The sequence below is a fragment of the Erinaceus europaeus genome, chromosome 3 (genome assembly GCF_950295315.1).
Source record: "Erinaceus europaeus chromosome 3, mEriEur2.1, whole genome shotgun sequence".
NCBI lineage: Eukaryota > Metazoa > Chordata > Mammalia > Eulipotyphla > Erinaceidae > Erinaceus > Erinaceus europaeus.
The window spans coordinates 152,021,959-152,043,342 of NC_080164.1; the positions used below are offsets into that span (position 1 = coordinate 152,021,959).

The window sequence follows — 21,384 nt, forward strand, 5'->3', positions numbered from 1 at the left end:
AGAAATCTTAAATTTATATGTCTTTTCAAAAAATCTTTTTATATTATGTACAGGGAAAATAAGGTTATTGATGATTTTACTAGGTAAATAAATATTATTTCATGATTTCTCAGTGATAATTAAATCTATATTGTGTCCAAAAGTCATCAACCTAAAACCTTTATAGCTTTTGGCATCATGACGTTTTTAAAGGAAAATCAGTGTTCGAGGTTTTTTTTTTCTGTTTTGTTTTCTTTTGTTTTTCCATTCCATAAATGCCGTGGGAATTTGATCATGTTTCAACACTTGCTGAAAGTGCGGTTCCCATAATGCCCATTAGTATCCATCTGTGTAAGGTAAGACATGTTTGGGATGAAATTGATTGTGGCCTAGAATCTCCTGTACTTTGATCAGGAAAAGCACCCAGAGTTCAGATCTTTTTTTTTTTTTTCTTTTTTTGCTGATGACCATTGTGTAGCTGACGATAGTAATTTTCAGAGGCAGAACAGCATATCACTCAAGATTTTAATCTCCCAATAAATGACAGTAGAGTCAAAGGCCTGGAGGCCACAAGGCCTCCCCCCTGCATGGAGTAAGTGCTCTACTCCAGGAACTCTTATTGTAATAAAAGGAAAGTTAACACGAAATAGCCCTGTTTTGTTTTCCTGACTATTCAAATATGTTTCATTATCTTTTCAAAATTCTCATCAGATTGATGGATACCCTTTCATGTTTCTTTTAGTAGATACATTGCTGACTCTACCTAATTGATCCTCTACGTTATTCATGGCTAGTTTGAAAAATGTCTCCTTCTTATCCATATAAAATCAGGTGTTTTCCTTCATTCAGTATGTTTTGGCAGGACTGGATGGTGGAGCACCTAGTTGAGTGCACATTACAGTGTACAAGGACCCAGGTTCGAGAGAGCCCCCAGTCCCCAGTGAGCCCCAAGTCCCCTACTGCAGGGGTAAAGCTTCATAAGTGGTGAAGCAGGGCTGCAGGTGTCTCTCTGTCTCTCTCCCTCTCTATCACCCCGCTCCTCTTGATTTCTAGCTGTCTCTGTCCAATAAATAAAGATAATTAAAAAGTAAATTAAAAACATATACTTTTAGCAGTCATCTTGTTTTGATTAAATGTGTGCATGATAATGTATGTGTGTGCCTCCTCAGTTTACTTCTCCCTTTATAGTAGAAGTTCTTGATATATCTTTAATTAATATATTCACATTTTGACTTTCATTATCTAGTTACCCTAGAGTTTTGTGGAATATGTTATAAAAGATAAGTTTTAGAGACTGAGTAAATTTAGAGAGTTTGCATTACTACTGATCATTTTAAAATCTTATCCTGCCTTCTGCTGAATGTTGGAAATTTAAACACAGCTATATCCTGATCTTCCCTGGGATGGGAGCCAGAATGATTTAGCTACAAGTGCCCCAAAAGTAGCTGAGAGCCTTGATAGGATCACTAACCCAATGTTGAAATGCAGCAGTTTGCTGTTGGCTGAGTTTATGTTGAACTGTGCTTCCTTTTCATTCTTTAACTTCTTGATGATAATTATTCAGCAGGTTATGATAGATTTCAAATCTGCTTCCCATTAGAGATAATAAAATAATACTATCTCCTTGAAGAAGGAAATTTGTCTTTCTGGTTAATGTGTTGTATATGATGAAGTCATGCATCAAGAGTATCTAATAGCTGTGTAAGCTATTTGGGATGTATTTAAAAGAAAATTGTCTAGTCTGCAGCAATAACTTTATTGCATTTGGATTTTGGATCTTTTCTTTTTCTTTTCCTTTTTGTCATTTGCTCATTCAGCAACCATACTGAACACTGACTGTTATGGAAGATGAACAAGGCATTGTCCCTACTCTTGCACAAAATTTCCAGTCATATTTAAACTATTTATTTTAATATGATAAATCAAAATAGATGGTTATAGATGAGCAATCAGAGTACACCAGAGGGGAAAGCATGTTTCAAAAGCAAAGCAAAGCTTCAGAGAAGCAATGAACTTTTGAGTTTACCCTTACAGGGTGAGCAGCATTCCACCAGGCAAGCCAGGAAATGTGTCTTTCTACACTTACAAACAGTACTGAGTTTGGCTGCCCAGCTGTATTTAAGCATTGTGGAAAGACAACTGATTGGTTAATTCATCAACCTTTTCTGCCATGCCACCTCCACTATAGAGATGAAAGGGCTAAATACTAATAGGGTTGACCAAAGACAATTAGCTGTATTTGGAAATATGCTGATGACTCTTTGGATACGTTTTCAGGTTTTAGGTAAGAGGTAATACAGAATCCCTCCTTGTCTTCATTGTGGCTGTTACAATTACAGCTGTAACTGCCATCCTGAAGTGGTGCAAGAGAGCCACAAGTTGAGGTCTGGTGGAGGCACCAACCTAATACCTAGTTAATACACTGCTGCTTACTTTGATAGTACTTACTTTTGATAGTACCTTACTTTGATAGTAAGGAAAGTTAAACCCTTAGACATTTTCCCATTACTTATAGACAGAATATTCCTAATAAATGCATAAACCACACACACAGACATATACTCTTACATGTTGCTGTATATATTTAACTTTATTTTCTATGTCTACCAAAGCTTAGGGATAATTTTAGACTTCCACTTTGGTGAAAAGTATAAACAGTATTCAATGTTAGTTGAAAACTAGAAAATGGATTGTATTATTTGTTTTAGTCACCTCCAGGACAATCCTTAGCGATTAATTTTCCTTGTATCCATCCTATCCTTGTCTCTTTTAAGTAAAAAAAAAATGAAGATGGGGAAGTGTTGGTGAGAAGTTAAAAAGAAAGATAAATGTTGAAGTGAATGATAGTTGAGGTTGGGTTATAAGGGAAATATCAGAATCATTGGATGGTGGTTTGCAAAGCACTGTTAAACTTACTTGGTTAGTGATAATGTTTTTTCTAGCTAGAAATCGAAAATGGAAGCAAAGCTTGAATCTTAGTACATCACTATGAATACATGCATGATCAGAACCTAGAACAGCATAAGGGCTGTGTAGTCCTGTATATTTCACAATGCCCAAAGACCTTTGTTCAAGCCCTAGCCTCCACATGCAGGGAGGAAACTTCACTATTTCTCTCTATCTCCTCCCTCAATCTCTCTGAATAATAATAATAATAACAATACCTAGAACACCGTGACTGCCAGATTTCTTCAACAGCCAAAAGATCTCTGGCTCACTTTTAGGAAGATGAAGGCAGAAAGCATTCTCCTTTGTCAGAAGAGATTGGCACAGCTTCCTACAGGCCTACTGGTTGTATTCGATACAGTATGAAAATTTGAAGTGAAAAACTTCTTTATCTTTTCTACAGAGACTAGTACTATTTGTCCATTACTCTCCCCATCTTTCTAATTATGTCATGTGTGTGCATTTCATATGTGTGTGCATTTCCTGACACTGAAGAAAAATGTCATTAAAATGTGATGGGGGGGCCAGGCGGTATAGCTCAGTGGGTTAAGTGCACATGGCACAAAACTCTTGGACTGGCATAAGGATCCCAGTTTGAGCCCACAGCTCCCCACTTGCAGGAGGGTCACTTCATAGGCAGTGAAGCAGGTCTGCAGGTATCTATCTTTCTCCCTCTCTGTCTTCCCCTCCTCTCTTTTCTCTCCTGTACAACAACTACAGCAATGACAACAACAATAATAACAAAAACAAGGACAACAAAAGGGACATATAGCCTCCAGGAGCAGTGGAATCCTAGTGCAGGCACCGAGCCCCAGTGATAATCCTGAAGACAAAAAAAAAAAAAAAAAAAAAAGTGGTATGTTAGTAGATAGCCTTATTCCTTATTGAGCAGTTTGACATTGGTTCTTCACTGTGTTAATTTCTCAGTTTTATTTTGCTTTCTTAGTAACTTTTATAACTGAAAAGTTATATTCCCCCTCTCCCTCTATCGTGTGTGTGTAAAAATCACTTCCTGGGGTTCGGGTGGTAGCTCACTAGGTTAAGTGCACATTGTGTAAAGCTCAAGGACCTACGCAAGGATCCTGGTTCAAGGCCCCAACTCCTCACGTGCAGGGGCATCACTTCATAAGTAGTAAAGCAGGCCTGCAGGTTTCTACCTTTCTTTCCACCTCTCTATCTCCCACTCTTCTCTCAATTTCTCTGTGTCCTATCCAGCAACAACAACAATAACAACAACAATAATGGGAAAAGGATACCCTCCAGTAGCAATGGATTTGTGGTGCAGGCACCTAGCCCCAGTGAAGATAATAACAACAACAACAAGGGCAACCAAAGAGAAAAATAGCCTCCAGGAGCAGTGAGTGGAATTATAGTGCAGGCACTGAGCCCCAGCAATAACCCTGGAGGCAAAAAAGAATTCCTTACTTTAGGGAGGACTAAGATGGGATAGATAGCTTCAGGAAGCCTCATCTTATGCCAAAAACTACTAGGTGAAATTCAGTTGGAATTTGTATCAAATTCCATGAATTAGCATTTACATTCTGATTTTGAAATGTATTCTTTTCTTTCCCTAGAATCTTCAGTTACTTGGAGCTACAGCCATTGAAGATAAATTACAAGATCAAGTGCCTGAAACTATAGAAACCCTAATGAAAGCAGACATCAAAATCTGGATCCTCACGGGGGACAAGCAAGAAACTGCCATTAACATTGGTAATTCACTTAATTCAGACATCAATTTGTGATTTTTTTTTAATAGACCTGTGTGTTTTAGGAAAGATTTAAAATATTTTAAGATTTGAGGGCCATGGGGATAGCTTACTTGGATAATGTATTGCATTGCCATGTCTGTGACCAGAGTTTGAGGCCAGCCCCCACAACGCTGAAGAAGTTTTGGTGCTATGATTTCACCCCCCGCCCACATCTGTGTCTCTACCAAAAAGGGAAAGAAAAGGAACATTTTGGGAGTCAGGCGGTAGCGCAGTGGGTTAAGCGCAGGTGGCACAAAGCCCAAGTACCAGCATAAGGATGCCAGTTCAAGCAACGGGCTCCCCACCTGCAGGGGAGTCGCTTCACAGGTAGTGAAGCAGGTCTGCAGGTGTCTATCTTTCTCTCCCCTTCTCTGTCTTCCCCTCCTCTCTCCATTTCTCTCTGTCCTATCCAACAACAATGACATCAGTCATAACTACAACAATAAAACAACAAGGGCAACAAAAGGGAATAAATAATTCTTCTAGCGTTTGCCCTTCTTCTATAGCCAGTCAACAGCGTCAGGTTAAGCCTGATGTAAAGTTTCGAGACCTCCTTTGAATCTGGAGAGGTGGCAGTCATTGACTATGTGGGTCATAGTCTGTCTGTAGCCGCAGGGGCAGTTCGGGTCATCTCTGGCTCCCCAGCGATGGAACATAGCGGCACACTGGCCATGGCCTGTTCCATAGCGATTGAGGAGGGCCCAATCATAACGTGCTAGGTCAAAGCCGGGTGGACGCTTGCAGGGGTCTGTGATAAGGTGTTTGTTCTTTACCTCAGCTGACTGCCAACTCTGTTTCCAAGAGACTGGAACAGAGAAGTTCAGTGTAGGCGTAGGGGACCAGATTGGGTGACGAGACGTCAAGCGTTGGACAGGGTGGGCGAAGATATCCGCGTATATTGGCAGGTCCGGTCGAGCGTAGACGTGGGAAATGAACTTAGATGATGCCGCATCCCGACGAATATCTGGCGGGGCGATGTTGCTAAGAACTGGCTGCCATGGAACCGGGATGGAATGGATGGTTCCAGAAATTATCCTCATCATGGAGGAATATAATTTGGAATCGACCAAGTGGACATGGGGGCTACGGAACCATACTGGGGCACAGTATTCTGCAGTGGAATAGCATAATGCCAGAGGTGATGATTGTAGTGTGGAAGCGCTCGCACCCCATGAGGAGCTGGCCAGTCTTGCAATGATGTTATTCCTCACGCCCACCTTTGCTGCAGTTTTTATGAGATGTTCTTGAAATGACAGGGTGCGATCGAGAGTAACGCCAAGATAGACTGGCTGGGCTTCATGACTGATTCTCGTATCGTCAAGCTGTACATTAAGCTGATGCAAGGCCAAGGCATGGTGTAGATGGAAAACAGATGATACCGTTTTTGCAGTGCTAGGGATTAGTCGCCATTTTTTACAGTAATCAGATATAGAGACATGTCTTTCGTGAGTATTTCCTCGAGGATGTCAAACTTGGATGCCTGAGTTGCACAGCAGATGTCATCGGCGTAGATGAACTTCCTTGAAGAAGTTTCTGGGAGGTCATTGATGTAAATATTAAATAGCGTAGGAGCCAGAACAGAGCCCTGGGGAAGGCCACTTGAGACAAGTCTCCATCTGCTAGACTTGTCACCCAGATGCACCCGGAATCTTCTGTTTTGGAGAAGAAACGATATAGTGTTGGCCACCCATGGAGGCAGGCATCTTGAGATCTTGACTACGAGACCATGGTGCCAGACCATGTCATAGGCTGCTGTGAGATCAACAAAGACAGCATCCGTCTTTAAATTCTTCTGGAATCCATTTTCATTGTAAGTTGAGAGGGCCAGGGCTTGTTCGCAGGTAAATCTTCCTGGGCGGAAACCAGCTTGGGCGGGTGATAGGAATTTCTCTGTAAGAGGAGAAATACATGACAGAAGCAGACTCTCAAGGAGTTTGTAACACACAGAGGAGAGAAATTGGTCTATAGCGGCCAGTGTTGGGTCTTTCTTTGGTTTCAAAACTGCTATTATCTTTGCACGACGCCAAATTTTGGGCATAGATTCGGATTCCAAGATGTGGGACAGGAATGTAGTGAGCCACTTCTTTGCCATGGGGCCCAGGTTAAGAATGAGTTCTGGGGTGATGTTATCATAGCCAGCAGCCGTTCCCGGTTTAACCCTCTTCAAAGTGTCTTCCAGTTCAGACAGTGTAGAGGGAGAGAGTTTTGGAGATGGACAAGATAAACGGAAGTGGGATGACCACTCATGGGAAATTTCTCTTTTCCAGACTGGGTCGATCTTAGCATGTCCAACTTGAGTTAGGTGACTGGCCACTGAGTTTGGAGATACGGGAGGATGGGAGACGGGACAGGGTTGGCTACCGGCACCCAGACTATGAAGAAGCTTCCAGGCCTTCCTACTTGAGTGGGTGAAGTTCAGACTTTCCGTGAGTTGTTGCCAGCGGGCTTGGCGTGCTGCATCCAGGGAGGCAATGAGATGCTCGGCCACATCTGGGTCGCCCGACTCATCATACTGCTTTAGTAGTTGCTCGCATTCAGCATCAAGACAAGGCGTATAGTTAGCATGTCTCCCACGAGGAATGGCTTGGGAAGCTGCTTTGAAGATGGCTTGGCGGAAGCACCTGTAGGAATCTTCATAGGGGATAGAGTTAATTGGAATAGCAGGAATAGATTTGTTGGTAAGATCACTGAACAGACGCCAGTTTGCTTTCCGAAAGTTCCATCTTAGTTTCTCTGAGCACAGAATCAGTGGGAGCTGGAGACCAATGTGGATGATAGCTGGGTGGTGATGACTGTGCGGGAAGATCTTGAGAATTTGTCTCGTAGCGGGAAAGGCTTCGTTGACTGTGCTAATCCAGCACAGGTCGAGTGATGAGTCTTTATTCCATCTAGCACTGTGAAAAGAGCCTGGCTGTTTGGGATCGTATAATAGGGAGAGGTCATTCGCTGAAGCTCAGTTGGCTAAGATAGAGCCATCAGCCTTGGTGATGACTATTAAAGTCTCCAACGTAAACGGCTGGGTGATTCGGGTTAGGCAGGACCTCATTATCCCATGAGGCACTGGGAGGCTTATATACGTTGATGAGCTGAATAGTTCCAATAGTAATGGAGTCGTAGAAGGTATAAATAATAAATAAATATTTTAAAAAATAAAAGGAACATTTTAAAAGCCTAGTGGTTTTTTTTTTTTAATTTATAAAAGGAAACATTAAAGGTCTAGTGTTTTAAGACTGCCATGTTTGTAATATTCTTGACTTCTCGGTTTATTTATGACCCAATGCCCCTATAAATTTTTAATGAAGGGGTGTGTGCGTGATATAGCATAGTCCCACCTAACATGTATAATTGACATATATTAATAGATAAATAACATTTATGCAGTTTTTTCTTTGCTATTATAGGAGTTGGGGTTGTGGCAGGCAGGATTAGATATTGGCATGTTATGTAATCAAATGTTCTTTTTAAGATAGGGAGTAAGAAGATTACAAATTTGGAGGTCAGGCAGTGGCGCACTTGGTTAAGTACACATAGCACAAGGACCATCCAGGGAGCCCCTGGCTCCCCACCTTCAGGGGGGATGCTTCACTAGAAGTGAAGCAGATCTGCAGGTATCTTATCTTTCTCTCTCCCTCTTTATCCTCCCCCCATTTCTCTGTCCTATCCAATAAAATGGGGAAAAAAATGGCTGCCATGAGCAGTGGATTCATAGTGCTACCACTGAGCCCCAGCAGTAACCCTGGAGGCAAAAAGGAGATTATTAATTTCATACATCCTACATTTAATTTTAAGTTTTTAGAAAGTAGTTAGGGAGTCAGGCTGTAGCGCAGCAGGTTAAGCGCAGGTGGCGCAAAGCACAAGGACCGGCATAAGGATCCCAGTTCGAACCCCAGCTCCCCACCTGCAGGGGAGTCGCTTCACAGGCGGTGAAGCAGGTCTGCAGGTGTCTATCTTTCTCTCCTCCTCTCTGTCTTCCCCTCCTCTCTCCATTTCTCTCTGTCCTATCCAACAACGACAACAACAATAATAAGTACAACAATAAAACAACAAGGGCAACAAAAGGGAATAAATAAATAAATAAATAAAATATTAAAAAAAAAAAGAAAGTAGTTATATTTATTAGCTTAGGTTGCCGTAACAGACTACCACAGATTGTATGACTTAAACAACAGAAATCCATTTTCTCACTGTTCTAGTGTCTAGAAATCCCAGATCAAGGTACTGATGGGTTGGTTTCTCCCAAGGCCTCTCTTCCAGGATTGCAGACTGCTGCCTTCACCATGTCCTCACTTGGCTTTTCTGGTGCTTCCTCCTCTTCAGCCCTGTTGCATTAGGGGCCCACCCTTATGATATCAAGCAATTTTTATTATCTCCCAAAGGTCCCTATTTCCTGTTACTGTCATATTTGGACTTTAAGATATGAATTTGAAGCAGATACAATTCAGTCCATAACAAAGAAAAAAAGAATTTGATGGAGAGAACAGTCATGTAATAACAATCTGCAAGGAGATTCATTTTTTGCTAAATTAAGTGACTGTAGATTGAGTACTAGAAACCCTGAAGTAAATTCAGTTTCTAGATGTCGATGACCAACAATAGCTGAAAGTTCCCTTGTGGCAGTACTCATAGGAAACCACATTTTAGAAAATAGAATCTCCCACAACGACCCTGGGTCCATGCTCCCAGAGGAATAGAGAATGGGAAAGCTATCAGGGGAGGGGATGGGATATGGAGATTGGGTGGTGGGAATTGTGTGGAGTTGTACCCCTCCTATCCTATGGTTTTGTTAATTTATCCTTTCTTAAATAAAAAATAAATTAAAAAAAAAGAAAACCTGATTCCTAGGAATCAAAAAAAGTACACACAAAATCAAATCCACAATAAAATTAACTATGCCTTGAAAAAAAAAAAAGAAAAGAAAATAGAATCTCTTACCTAAAAACATTCAACTGGCACTCCTTCCAGAAAAGTATTTTATATATACTTATTTATTTTCCCTTTTGTTTCCCTTGTTGTTTTTTATTGTTGTTGTAGTTGTTGTTGATATCGTAACTGTTAGGACAGAGAGAAATGGAGAGAGGAGGGAAGACAGAGATGGGGAGAGACAGACAGACACCTGCAGATCTGCTTCACTGCTTCTGAAGTGACTCCCCTGCAGGTAGGGAGCCAGGGGGCTCAAACCAGGATCCTTGTGCTGGTCCTTGCACTTGGAACCACGTGCACTTAAGCGGAACCACGTGTACTTAAGCTGCTGCGCTGCTGCCCAACTCCTGTAATTGCAGTATTTTATAGATAAAACCACATGTGTTTGATAAATTATTAGCATCTTAGCAGAGGGAAATTAATTTGAAAATACTAACTAGTAGAGGTTTAAAATCTAAGTCACACAAGTTGTTAATGTTAATTATAAAAATTATAACTGGTAGTAGAGGCAGTGTGTAAAGATGTGTGAGGATACAGACTACATTAGAATTGAGAAACTTGAAAAGTGCAGATGGGGTCAAAACATGACTCCTAAGAGAGAGAGAAAATCACATGGTAGCATGACATGAGGTACTAGGGGTAAATGATTAATGGTAAATAAAATAGGTGAGTGGTGTGTGAGGAGGATAAGCAATCCTGGACATAATTCTGGATCTGTAGCTACAATGAACTGTCCTATTCAAAGAAGCACAAGGAGGTGGTTTCTACCAAAATTTAGCTTCTAAGATCCTGGGCTATAACTGTTCCATAAAAAAAAGTAATATTTTTTTCCATTCATTAAGGTTTTTTGGTACCCCCTAGTTTCAGCCACACACACACACACACACACACACACACACACACAGCAGATAGCAAAGCAAAATTTTCGCACCTTGTGAAATTCAGATGCTAATCACAGACAAACAAAATCAGAAACCCATGTAGTATATTCTTCAGTTGTAAAGAAAAATGAAGTAGGAATGGAAGATAGAATTTTACACAAAGGGATTCAGTTGTAAATCAGGAACTCTGGGAGAATTCATTGAAAAATGACATTTGAAATAATGACTTGAAAGGAAAGCTAGCTTGTCACATGAGTGAATGGGGGGAATGCTGTTTTTTAATCAAGAGAGAAAGAGCAGGAATGCAAAGGAGAGTATAGGAGAAGCTAGCTGTATACAGAGCACTGGTGGCATGAGGCCTCCCCAACTGTTTGGCAGTCTTTGAATTTACTGTGATATGGGAAGCTATTGCTTGATCAGAGCAAAAGAAAGACATGTTCTAACTTTCCCATGAACATGATCAGTCTGCCTGCTAGACTGAGAATGGACTTGAAGAAATAGCAAATGTAGAAGCAGGGTACCAGTAAGGAAACTGTTACATGAATCTGAGACATAGTGACAGTTTGGCCCCAAGTGATAATGGTTGCTTCTGCATGTGTTTTAATAGCAGAGCCTAGAAAACCATTGACAACTCCAAAGAGTTTTAGTCTTAGCATCTGAAGGACAGACGGTATCCCCTGTAAAAGGTAGAATAAGTCAATTGTTTGGAGGGGTGGGGCCAGGAACCTTGTTTTTAGATATGTTCAGGTTGTTTTACATCTAGGTTCTTCTGTTAATATGGGCATAGTGATGGTGAGAATCTGGAAAGAGATTTAAGCGGGAGATAATGAGTTCCAGTGTGGTTAAAATTTAGATGGTATTTACAACCAAGGGATGGAATGAGTCTGCAAAGGGAGTGCATATAGATAGTGGTATTGTTTTATTGTGTGCTTGTCTGTAGTGCCAGGGATGAGTCTAGGACCTTCTAATGTGTAATACTTCTGCCCTGCTTCCCCAGTCCAATTCAATGTTAGGTAGGTATATGGATGAATGATAGATACCTGTGCATGTAAATGTATGCATGTATGTTACACAGACACACACACATACACACACACACACACACACACACACATATATATATACAGGGGGGATAGAGAACACTAAAAAAAAAGAAGCAACAAAGCACTGCTATACTGTTCTTAATATATTCTTAATATAGCACCAGGTTGAGCACACTTAGTGTGAAGTGCATGGACCGTGGTTCAAGCCCTTGGCTCTCCACCTGCAGGGGATCGCTTCACAGGTGGTGAAGCAGGTCTTCCAAGTGTCTGTCTTTCTCTCCCCCTCTCTGTCTTCCCCTTCTCTCTCCTTTTCTCTCTGTCCTGTCTATCAATAACAACCATGCCAGCAACAACAACTACAGTGGAAAAAAAAAGGGCCTCCAGGAGCAGTGGATTCATAGTGCAGGCACCAAGCCCCAGCAATAACCCTGGAGGCAAAAAACAACAACAACAACAAAAAAAAACCAACCTCTACCCACCTGGTTCTTGGTGCTATCCCTGGTGTTCCCATGTGGTGCTGGATTGTATCCAAGGCCTCATACATAGAAACTATACACTCTGCCCACTGGCCACTTCTGCAGTAATTGTTTACAAGGTGGTGTTTCCTTGAGGGTAAAATTTCACATCTTCCACAAAAACATACCAACATACTTCACCCACCTCCAAAGTGCCATTTCCCTCTACCATGGGTTAGTTACTAGGCCCCTGACTCTTAGCTCCCTTCCTTCCTCCCCATTAATGATCCGCAGGTCTGCTGCTGTGACTAGGTTCAGTGTTTCACCCCGACTTTTCCCTTGCTTTGTTTCTTAAGTGATGGTGTTAATTTTAAAATGTAGCCAGTCAGCTGAGTTGACTGCTTTTCTCCACGAACATTTAACTGTTTGCAAACAGATAGTGAGTGGGCAGATTGGATTTAACCAGCATATGACTTTGTCCTACAAGTGCAGCAAGTACAACAAAGCCAGAAGGGCCTGAAAAACAGACAGTTGTTAAATGCCTGAGGTCAAAAGAAAAATGTAGGTTCTGTGGTCCAAAAGCTGACTATATAACCCCTCTGAACTCTTCTCTAAAAATCAACCACCAACACATCGTTTCTGCTCTTCATGTTGATCATTATGAGAGTATCCAACATGCTTTGTCAGTTTTCAGGACACTGAGAATCAAGACCACAGCCTCTTTTCCTGTTTATTGATCAAGATACCTTTAATGTACTAGATATTGTCTTTTTGTCACCTCTTCTCCCTAGAGAAATTGACTGTATCAATTAATTTCTCTGTTTGCATATAGGACACTCCTGCAAACTTTTGAGGAAGAACATGGGCATGATTGTGATAAATGAAGGTTCCCTAGATGTAAGTAAAAGTCGTTTTTTATGAAAATCCTTTAATGGCTTAATCTTCTATCTATTTTCCGATCGCTGTGGAAATATTTTGTTCATGTAGAGGTTTAAAAAATACCTTACTGCTACTTTTCAGCTAATGTATATAGATTTCAACCTTGTGTCCATGACAGCTAGATAAATTTCTTCATGTAAAACAAAATGCAGTTTTACAAAAACATGACAGGAGGTTACTGAGTGACTACAACATTTATCTCTAAGCTTCCATGTACTAAGCATCTAATACCTGTATTAGCTTCTAGCATTGGTTATATATTTTGTTTCTGTAAAAAGAATGTAGAAGTTAATAAACAATACAAAATTACTGTTTTCAGTAGGCAGAATTTTTAAATATTTATTTACTTATTCCCTTTTGTTATCCTTGTTAACTTATTGTTGTAATTATTATTGTTGTTGTTGTTGTTGGATAGAATAGAGAGAAATTTAGAGAGGAGGGGAAAACAGAGAGTGGGAGAGAAAGATAGACACCTATAGACCTGCTTCACTGCCTGTGAAGTGACCTTCCTGCAATTGGGGAGCCAGGGGCTTGAACCGAAATCCTTACGCTGGTCCTTGTGCTGTGCGCCACATGCACTTAACCCGCTGTGCTACTGCCCGACTCCCTAGGCAGAATTTTTTTAATGTCATAACATGTAGGCTGAAATCTACATTCCTTGGCTGTCTTCTTTCTCATTGCTGTGATCACATAAAGTTATATTTGGGGAAGGGAGAGAGACATATTAGGAACACAGGGTAAAATGGAAGTTAACAAAACTATGTAGGTCAAACAACTTGTATATATTTTAAAGTAAAGGTGACTATTTGTAATTTAAGGTGGAAGACAAAACAGGAAAGGTGATTGTACAACTGCTTGAAATAGTCATTGTGATGCGAAGAGAAACCTGATAATTAGGGATGGTGGTGAAGCGGAGAGGATCCTGAGGAGGCAAATGTTCAGAAGTTTAGTGTAGAAGAGAAAGCATGTGAAAGAAGTATATCAGTTATGATTTTTTAAAATTTTTATTAGTGACTTAATAATGGTTAACTAGATTGTAAGATAACAGAGATATAATTCATCCAGTTCCCATCACCAGAATCCCATGTCCTATTCCCCTCCATTGGAAGCTTCCCTATTCTTTATCCCTCTGGGAGTATGGACCCAGGGTCATTACCAGGTACGGAAGGTGGGAGGTCTGGCTTCTGTAATTGCTTCTCCACTGGACATGGATATTGGCAGGTTGATCCTTACCCCCAGTCTTAATTCAGATTTTTATATTGGATTGAGGATCTCTTAATTATTTGTCCTCAAAACAACCCTTGTAATATACACCCCCTTCTTGTGAAATCTTTGAGCAACATGTAGCCTGTAGAAAAATACATGATTTTGCAACCATGAAAACTTGTTTTTCCCATTAATTATTGGAGAAGTACTTTTTATAAGCCATACTTTAATCCTAAATGGACAAACCAGAAAAGGCCATCTGTGGATGGAAGACTTCTCCTTTTCATTTACTTTGCTGGCGCTGAGAACATGCCACTAAACAATGATGCCACGGGCTCTGCCTGCTCAGAGCCTCCAGTTGTCTCCATTCCCCACCCTTCATATGTATTAACTTTGGCTTATTATATCCAAAGTACTGTGCTGTGAAAAATTATGACTAAAGCAGCCCTGCCCTCTGAAAGTGTATGAATAATCAGAGAAGTAAAATGCATGCGAGTAACAATACTCCGCAGAGACATTTGTAAGTTAAAGTTTGCTGTGAAAATACTTTGATGTTTAGAGATCATCATGATATTACATGATAGAGGGGAGTACTTGAGTGAGGAAGGTCTATTTGAACTAGAAAGTTCTTGAAAATTCATCTGAGGAATATTTTGGACACAAAAGAGGAACATTGAACTGGAACATAAGTTTGCAATTTTTAAGCATTTTTCATTTAAGTAAATACAAAAATGTAAAATTCAGAGGTTACAAGGAAAAAGGAAAGGCTGGAGTGGTAGGTAGTGCACTTGCTAGAATGTAGGCCCTACCATGCTCATGACCCAGATATGGAAAGTACTGAGGTGGGAACCCCAGTGCTGTGGTAACCCCCCCCCCCACTCCGCCACTGTCTCTAACTCTGACCCAGAAGTGGTGAATTGTTGTATGTGTAAAGTCACAGCTCAATTTAAAAAAGAAAAGAAAGGAAAGTGAGAGAAAGAAGAGAAGAAAAGGAAAGGAAAAGTATAGATGGGGGGAAAAAAAAAGAATTTCCCATTGTTACTCTCGGGCTCCCTATAAATGTCTACTTGTCCCCATCTTGCATGTTTATTCAGTGTGAGCTTCATGGTTAATGTGGATATTTGTGTCCAGATACACACACAGCTTTTGTTGTTAAACACTAGTTACAGATACTATCCATACTTTTTGTTTCTTTTAATCCATTTTAGCAATTGCTCTGTAATTATATGTAAAGTTACCTAATTAACATTTGTTTATTAGTGGTGCTGTATATATGAGGTCCCTGTGAAGAATTAGCAGGGGATTTAAATCTGGAAGGTTAGTCGGGTCGTTTGTGATAAGTTGAGCCAAGTTTGAGAATTTGTCTTCATAGGCAGAGAGAGTAGCTTAATCAGTTCTTAAGAGAAGTGTATGTAGTAGCTGTTGTACATAGGCAAGTTAGAAGAGGAGAGCAACTTGGAGTGCAAGCAAAGAACCAGGTGAGAAGAAATGGGAGTTCAATGCCAGCAATTTGGTGTGAGCAAAATGCAAGGAAACTTAGTATGTGTGGTCCCTGAAAAAGGGTGGTATGGCACTGGATTGCAGTTGTTGACAACATCGCAAAAGACTCAATGGAAGCATTCCCATAGTCCTTTTATTAGCAACATGGGTTCAGAGGTAAGACCTGTGACACTGAAACAGACGTGTGACAAGCCCTGCTTGATTTGACATGCCATCCTTTTTGTTTGGATTCAACTTTCACCTTTTGTATAGAGTGTAGTTGCATTGTGTCCCTTGTTTTCATCTGTCTTGTCCTTTTTCTCCAACTGTTGGATAAGCATTTTCTTTAAATGTTTTATGCTTCAAATAATATGAATAGTAATTGGGGGGGGGAGTGAAATACCAGAGCTATTTAATGCACTGCAACATGTATTGTTAAGATTTTCATTGTGAAGATCCCAAATTGATAATCAAAAATAATAAACTCCTCAAAGGCACTTGTGCTACCTATTTCAGTAGGCATATTCTCAAGGGCATTCTTCATTTCAATGAAAACAGAGACCATCTGTTTCTTTTTTTTTTTAGTTTACCTTCTCTCTCAATGTCCAGCACATCACAAGTATTCCATAAATATCAGAGAAATGAGTTACTGGGTAATTTTGTATGAAGGGTTTTCTATTTAAGATACCTATTAGCTTTAAATTTAGTAGTAATATTACAAAGTAAAGTTCATGGAAATGAATTTAGCTATTCAAGTGACACTTTGATGTAGGAGATACATTCAAAAACCTAGGGTTGAAAGGATTAACACTAATTTCTCCAGCTCCACATTGTGGGGCATTCTTGCACTGCTGTCTGAGAAAGGTTTTTCTCCCAGGGAGTTGAGTAGTAACTTTACAAATCTGGCCCTTTGGGGTCAGACCTGCTGTGGTGCACTCATTTGCTTCTCAGCAGGAAGGGAAACATCACTTTGCATAACTCTTTCAGATTTTGTGTCATAAAATCCAAGGCTGAGATTTCAGGCAGATCCTTAGATGTGCTATTGTGCCTGTAGGTAAATCATTATTTTTTCATTGCCCTGGAAAAGAAAAGCATCCTATGTATTCAAATTGTGCTGATAATAATAAAATACAGGATTACTATTCTATCAGCACAAGGAATAATTAACATTTAGGTAATAAACTTGGGATCATGATGTCTTGGAAATCATAAAATAGAAAACAAATTATGGGTGTGTGGCTTGTCAAGTGACAATTTTAATGAATATATCAGCATTATTCTGTGAAATTGCACAGTGGCTAAGAGCACAATTCTGCTTCAATATGACTATGGGACTCTAAGCTAATTGAAATTAGATAACTTCTCTGAGTTTTGTTTTGTTGCCTGTAAACAGAGGGTAATGTCACTTTGCCTTGACATGGGATTGGCATGATTAGCAACGGACAGAGTACATATAAAAAAGAGCTTCTGTGAAATTTTTATCGAAGTATAGCATTTTAGTAGGTGACAAGTCATTCTTGTTTTAATCATTATCTTAAGATAGATTATAAATCCAGTTGTCTAATAAATAATGCCTATTGCTATGAACTATTCAGATATTCTGCCAAAATATTCCTAATGTTGAACTTCTAAAGCTGAGTGTCTTTTTTGATGTTGATCTTACATGAATAAGGTATCGTATTTGAGACTCATAAAATTCCACATTGGAAAAAAAAAAAGCTTTATCCTTGAATACCATGGAAGTCAAAAGCTTTGTCTGTTGTCTTCTCCATAATCCATAATCTTTATTTTTTTATACTCAGTTTTAATATAATTATCCTGCTCAAGGAATGTTTTTGTACTTTAAAACAGCATTTTTTAAACTTTAATGTGGAAAGTTAATGGTCTTCTCTGCCTCTGCTTTTTGCCAGTTCCACTCAAAACAAGAGTAGCAGCACATGCCTAAGAATAGCGCTTGGTGTCCTCACCCATTTGTCAACACTGTTGTCAAATATTGGCAAAAGACCTCCTTAAAAAGTTTGAGCTTTTTTTCTTTTGTTAATTGCCCCTAGGGTTATTGCTAGGGCTCAGTGTCAGCACTACAAATCCACCACTCCCAGTTTTCTTTTTTCCCCCTAATTCTTACTAGATAGGATAGAGAAAATTTGAGAGAGAAGGATGAAGTGGAGAAGGAGAGAGAGAGAGACACCTGCAGACCTGCTTCACCTCTTGTGAAGTTTCCCCACTGCAAGTTGGAGTTTGAGCAAAGGGCTCAAACGCGGGTCCTTGCGCTTGGTAATATGTGCACTTAATTGGGTGTACCACTGTCTTGACCACCTGAGGTTTTTTGTTTTCTTTTGTTTTGTTTTTGCCACCAGGGTTTTCAGGAGGACTCAGTGCTACTGCTCTCAGCAGCCATTTTTCCTTTTTTTATTTGATAAGACATAGAAAAATTGATTGAGAAGGAAAAGGAGATAGGGAGAAAAGAGAGAGAGATAGCGACACCTGCAGCACTGCTTCACTACACATGAAGCTTCCCAGGTCTGGCATCTCTGGATACAGTCCGAAGTGAAATATGTCAAGATGGCACTATTTGAATTGATTTGATTGAGTTCAGCGGACGCAATATTAAATGGTATGGGTCCAAAGAAGCATGAAGAAAAACCAGCAAAGCCCCAGAGATTCCAGGACTGGGAGAAATGCGGATTTAACAGAGAATGAGGAAGGTTCTTTGCTGCCTTAGAGTATAAGAAGGCAATAGATAATTATTGTAACCGAGCTATATATAATTATTAAATAACGAGTTATTTGGGAACTTGGTTTAGTTTGAAACTCCCATGCTTAGGATTTACTGTACCATACAAGACCTTACCATGAAATATGCTATCTAATGCTATTTACAAACAGCTATATCTTAGATACTGACAAGACCAGTTGCTTCTGGTCTCCCTGGTCTAAGATTGTAGGTGATTGAATATTTCAAAAAAAAAATTATTATTAGAAATGCACTAACAATTTAAGTACAATGTTAAACTTCAATCAGTTTACAAATTTGAAGCCCTAAGGGCTTACTTAAAGGAATATATACTCAGAACTGAAATCAATGCATTTAAAAGCTCGAGACATTCAGTCTTTTTTTCCCCCTCTCATATTGATTAAATAGTAATTTATAAGACTATAAGTTAGTAGGAGTGTATATTGACACCATTCCCGCCACCAAAAGTCTGTGTCCCTGCCCCCTACAGTGGAGCTGTAAATCTGCCCCCGAGATTTTTACTTTGGTGCAGTACTCCAAACCCAGTAAATTCTGTTTTGTGTTTCCCTTTCTGCTCTAGTCACTAACTATGTTGGTATGAAAATGATCTGTCTTATATCTCATTTACTGAAGCCTTAACCCTGGTATCCCTTTTTAGCTTTTCTTTTGTATGGAGAATTGTGAAATCTGTCCTAGGAGGTAGGGCTGGTTTTTAAGTCAGTTATTACTAATTGTCTCTTCCTTTCTACTCTCCTGAGTCCCCTAATAAAACAGGGTAAGGAAGGAAATTAATTGCTGTGCAGCTGCTGAATCACTCTGAATGCTGACTAAATATGAATGTAGAGAGCTTGGATGAATAAAAGATACTCCACTTAAAGTCAGAAGGTGTCGGGCCCACTAGTGGCACACCTGCTTAAGCACACGTTACAATAAATAAATAAAGATAATTAAAAAAAAATAAGTCAGAAGGTGTCTAGTGTCTCCGAATATATTCTTGAGAAGAACCAACCACCTTTTCTGGCCATTTGGGGTTAATTTTTCTTGAGTTTCTATTACCGTGGACGTCTACATTCAGCCTGACTAGGAGCCAGCACTTGATATATAGCTATCAGGGTATTGATTCTGAAGGAAAAGTGCAACTTTCTGATTTCTTTCTTTAAAATATTTTTATTTATTTTATTTTAATGAGAAAGAGTAGATACAGAGTGTTGTTTTCGCCGGGCTGGCTTCACAGGCGGGTAACAGACGACCAGGGACTCATGGCTGGGTTGTACGCAGTATCTCTTTATTCATGCAGGACGCAGCTCAGTCTATACCAAGCTAGGCTAAACTAAAGTACCGTAAAACTCACAATGCTGTCTTTATATGTACTTGCCAAGTAGGGTGGAAACAGGATGTGACATAGAGAGGGTGGAGAGAAAAGTGACTGGTGAAAATCAGAGTGTGACAAGGAGAGGGGGCGGAGCAAAAACATATCATGAACCAGTGGGGATTGAACCAATGCCCTGCAGTGGTTATGTAAATAGAATACAGTATTAAGCAGGGGGTATTAAACCAATGAAACAGAAGGGGTCTCATGCATACCAATAACAGAGGATAAGAAAGAGACCAGACACTGCTCAGTTTTGGATTATGGTGGTGCTGGGGATTGAACCTCAGGCTTGAAAGGCATTTTGCATAACCATTATGCTATTTCCCCAGCCTTAATTTTCTAATTTCTATGAAAAGGGAAGTCTGCCAACCCAGAAGGGCTCAATGTATCACTCTTAACAACCATAAGAAAAACACTGGTTTACACCTAGGGATTGCTTATTGTTTGTACTAAGTTCAGAACTAAAGATTTGACAAAGACAGTCCCATTTACACTTGAAAACATTAAAAAAGAGTAATATGCCCCATCAAGAAATGTTAACTGGGGGCAGGGGAGATAGCATAACGGTTATGCAAACAGCCTCTCATGCCTGAGGCACTAAAGTCCCAGGTTCAATCTCTCCCACAACCATAAATCCCCTGTACCACCATAAGCTGGAGCTGAGCAGTGCTCTGGTGTTTCTGTCTCTCTGCATATTCCCAGCCTGTCTCTTTCTTTCCCTAGTGGGACAGGGCTCTGGAGAGGTGGGTTCCAGGACATACTGGTGAGGTCGTCTGCCCAGGGGAAGTCAGGTTGATGTCATGGTAGCATCTACAACTTGGTGTCTGAAAAAACATTAAAGAGATGAAGAAAAAATTGTAACATAATCAGGAACCTAAAGGCAAGAATATAGCAGATGAGATTTGGGGTCTCCATTTTGCAAAAAGCTAGTAGGTCTGTTTTGGGTATATTCGAAGGAGTTTGTGACTTTGCTAATTTTTGCCTGACCACAACAGTTAACATGCAGATGGACCAAAGGTATTATCTGGGGAGATGGTGTCAGAGTTGGGAATAGGACTAAAAAGCTGGGTCAGGTAAGAGAGTAGCTCCAAAATATGGGGAAAGCATATAAATATTATTAAATCTAAACCCCATCAGTTCGATCTGGGGCCCATATTCAGCACAGAAGCCTACGTAACCTCCGCATCCCTGTAGGTTAGAGCTTGCATTCTGTGGTCATAGCTAGGAACATTTCAGGTTGCACTAATTTCAGAACCCATCTTCCTCAAGTGGTAGGGTATGTTGGTCCAGCCTCCCTTCGGAGATTAGGACATTCCCTACCACTGTTCATCCTTATAGGGGGCAAGGTCCTATAGAGGCCCACAAAGGAGTCCATTACGTTGTTCCCGATGGAGATGACCAGTGATAGTGGAAGAAGGGATCTGTTAGAGGTCTAGGCCCATCATCTCTGTGTAGAATCCTAGGATTCCCTGACTAGGGCCTCAAGTGATGGGGTGACCTGGTAATAACCAAAAGAGCCATCATTAAAGTATGCCAGTCACTTGCCCTTATCCAGCTTTCATAGTCCTTACTCTTTGACAAGGTTAGCCTTGGAGTGGTGGAGGGAAATGAAATAGGAAGTAGGTGGGGAGGGTATCTAGGTCTAAGTAGAAACTATTTGATAAGGTACTTTATGGTAT

At 40.2% G+C, this 21,384-nt stretch overlaps 1 protein-coding gene across 4 annotated transcripts in view; it reads left to right on the forward strand.

The window, feature by feature from the left end:
• Window positions 1-21,384, forward strand: part of ATP8A1 (ATPase phospholipid transporting 8A1) — a 274,370-nt gene that overhangs the window by 158,131 nt on the left and 94,855 nt on the right. For all 4 annotated transcript variants that reach the window (XM_016193274.2, XM_007534775.3, XM_007534776.3 and 1 more), the window contains 2 exons: window positions 4,500-4,638; window positions 12,808-12,872. In XM_016193274.2, coding sequence (XP_016048760.1) covers window positions 4,500-4,638; window positions 12,808-12,872 — 204 coding nt within the window. The remainder of the gene's footprint in view (window positions 1-4,499; window positions 4,639-12,807; window positions 12,873-21,384) is intronic.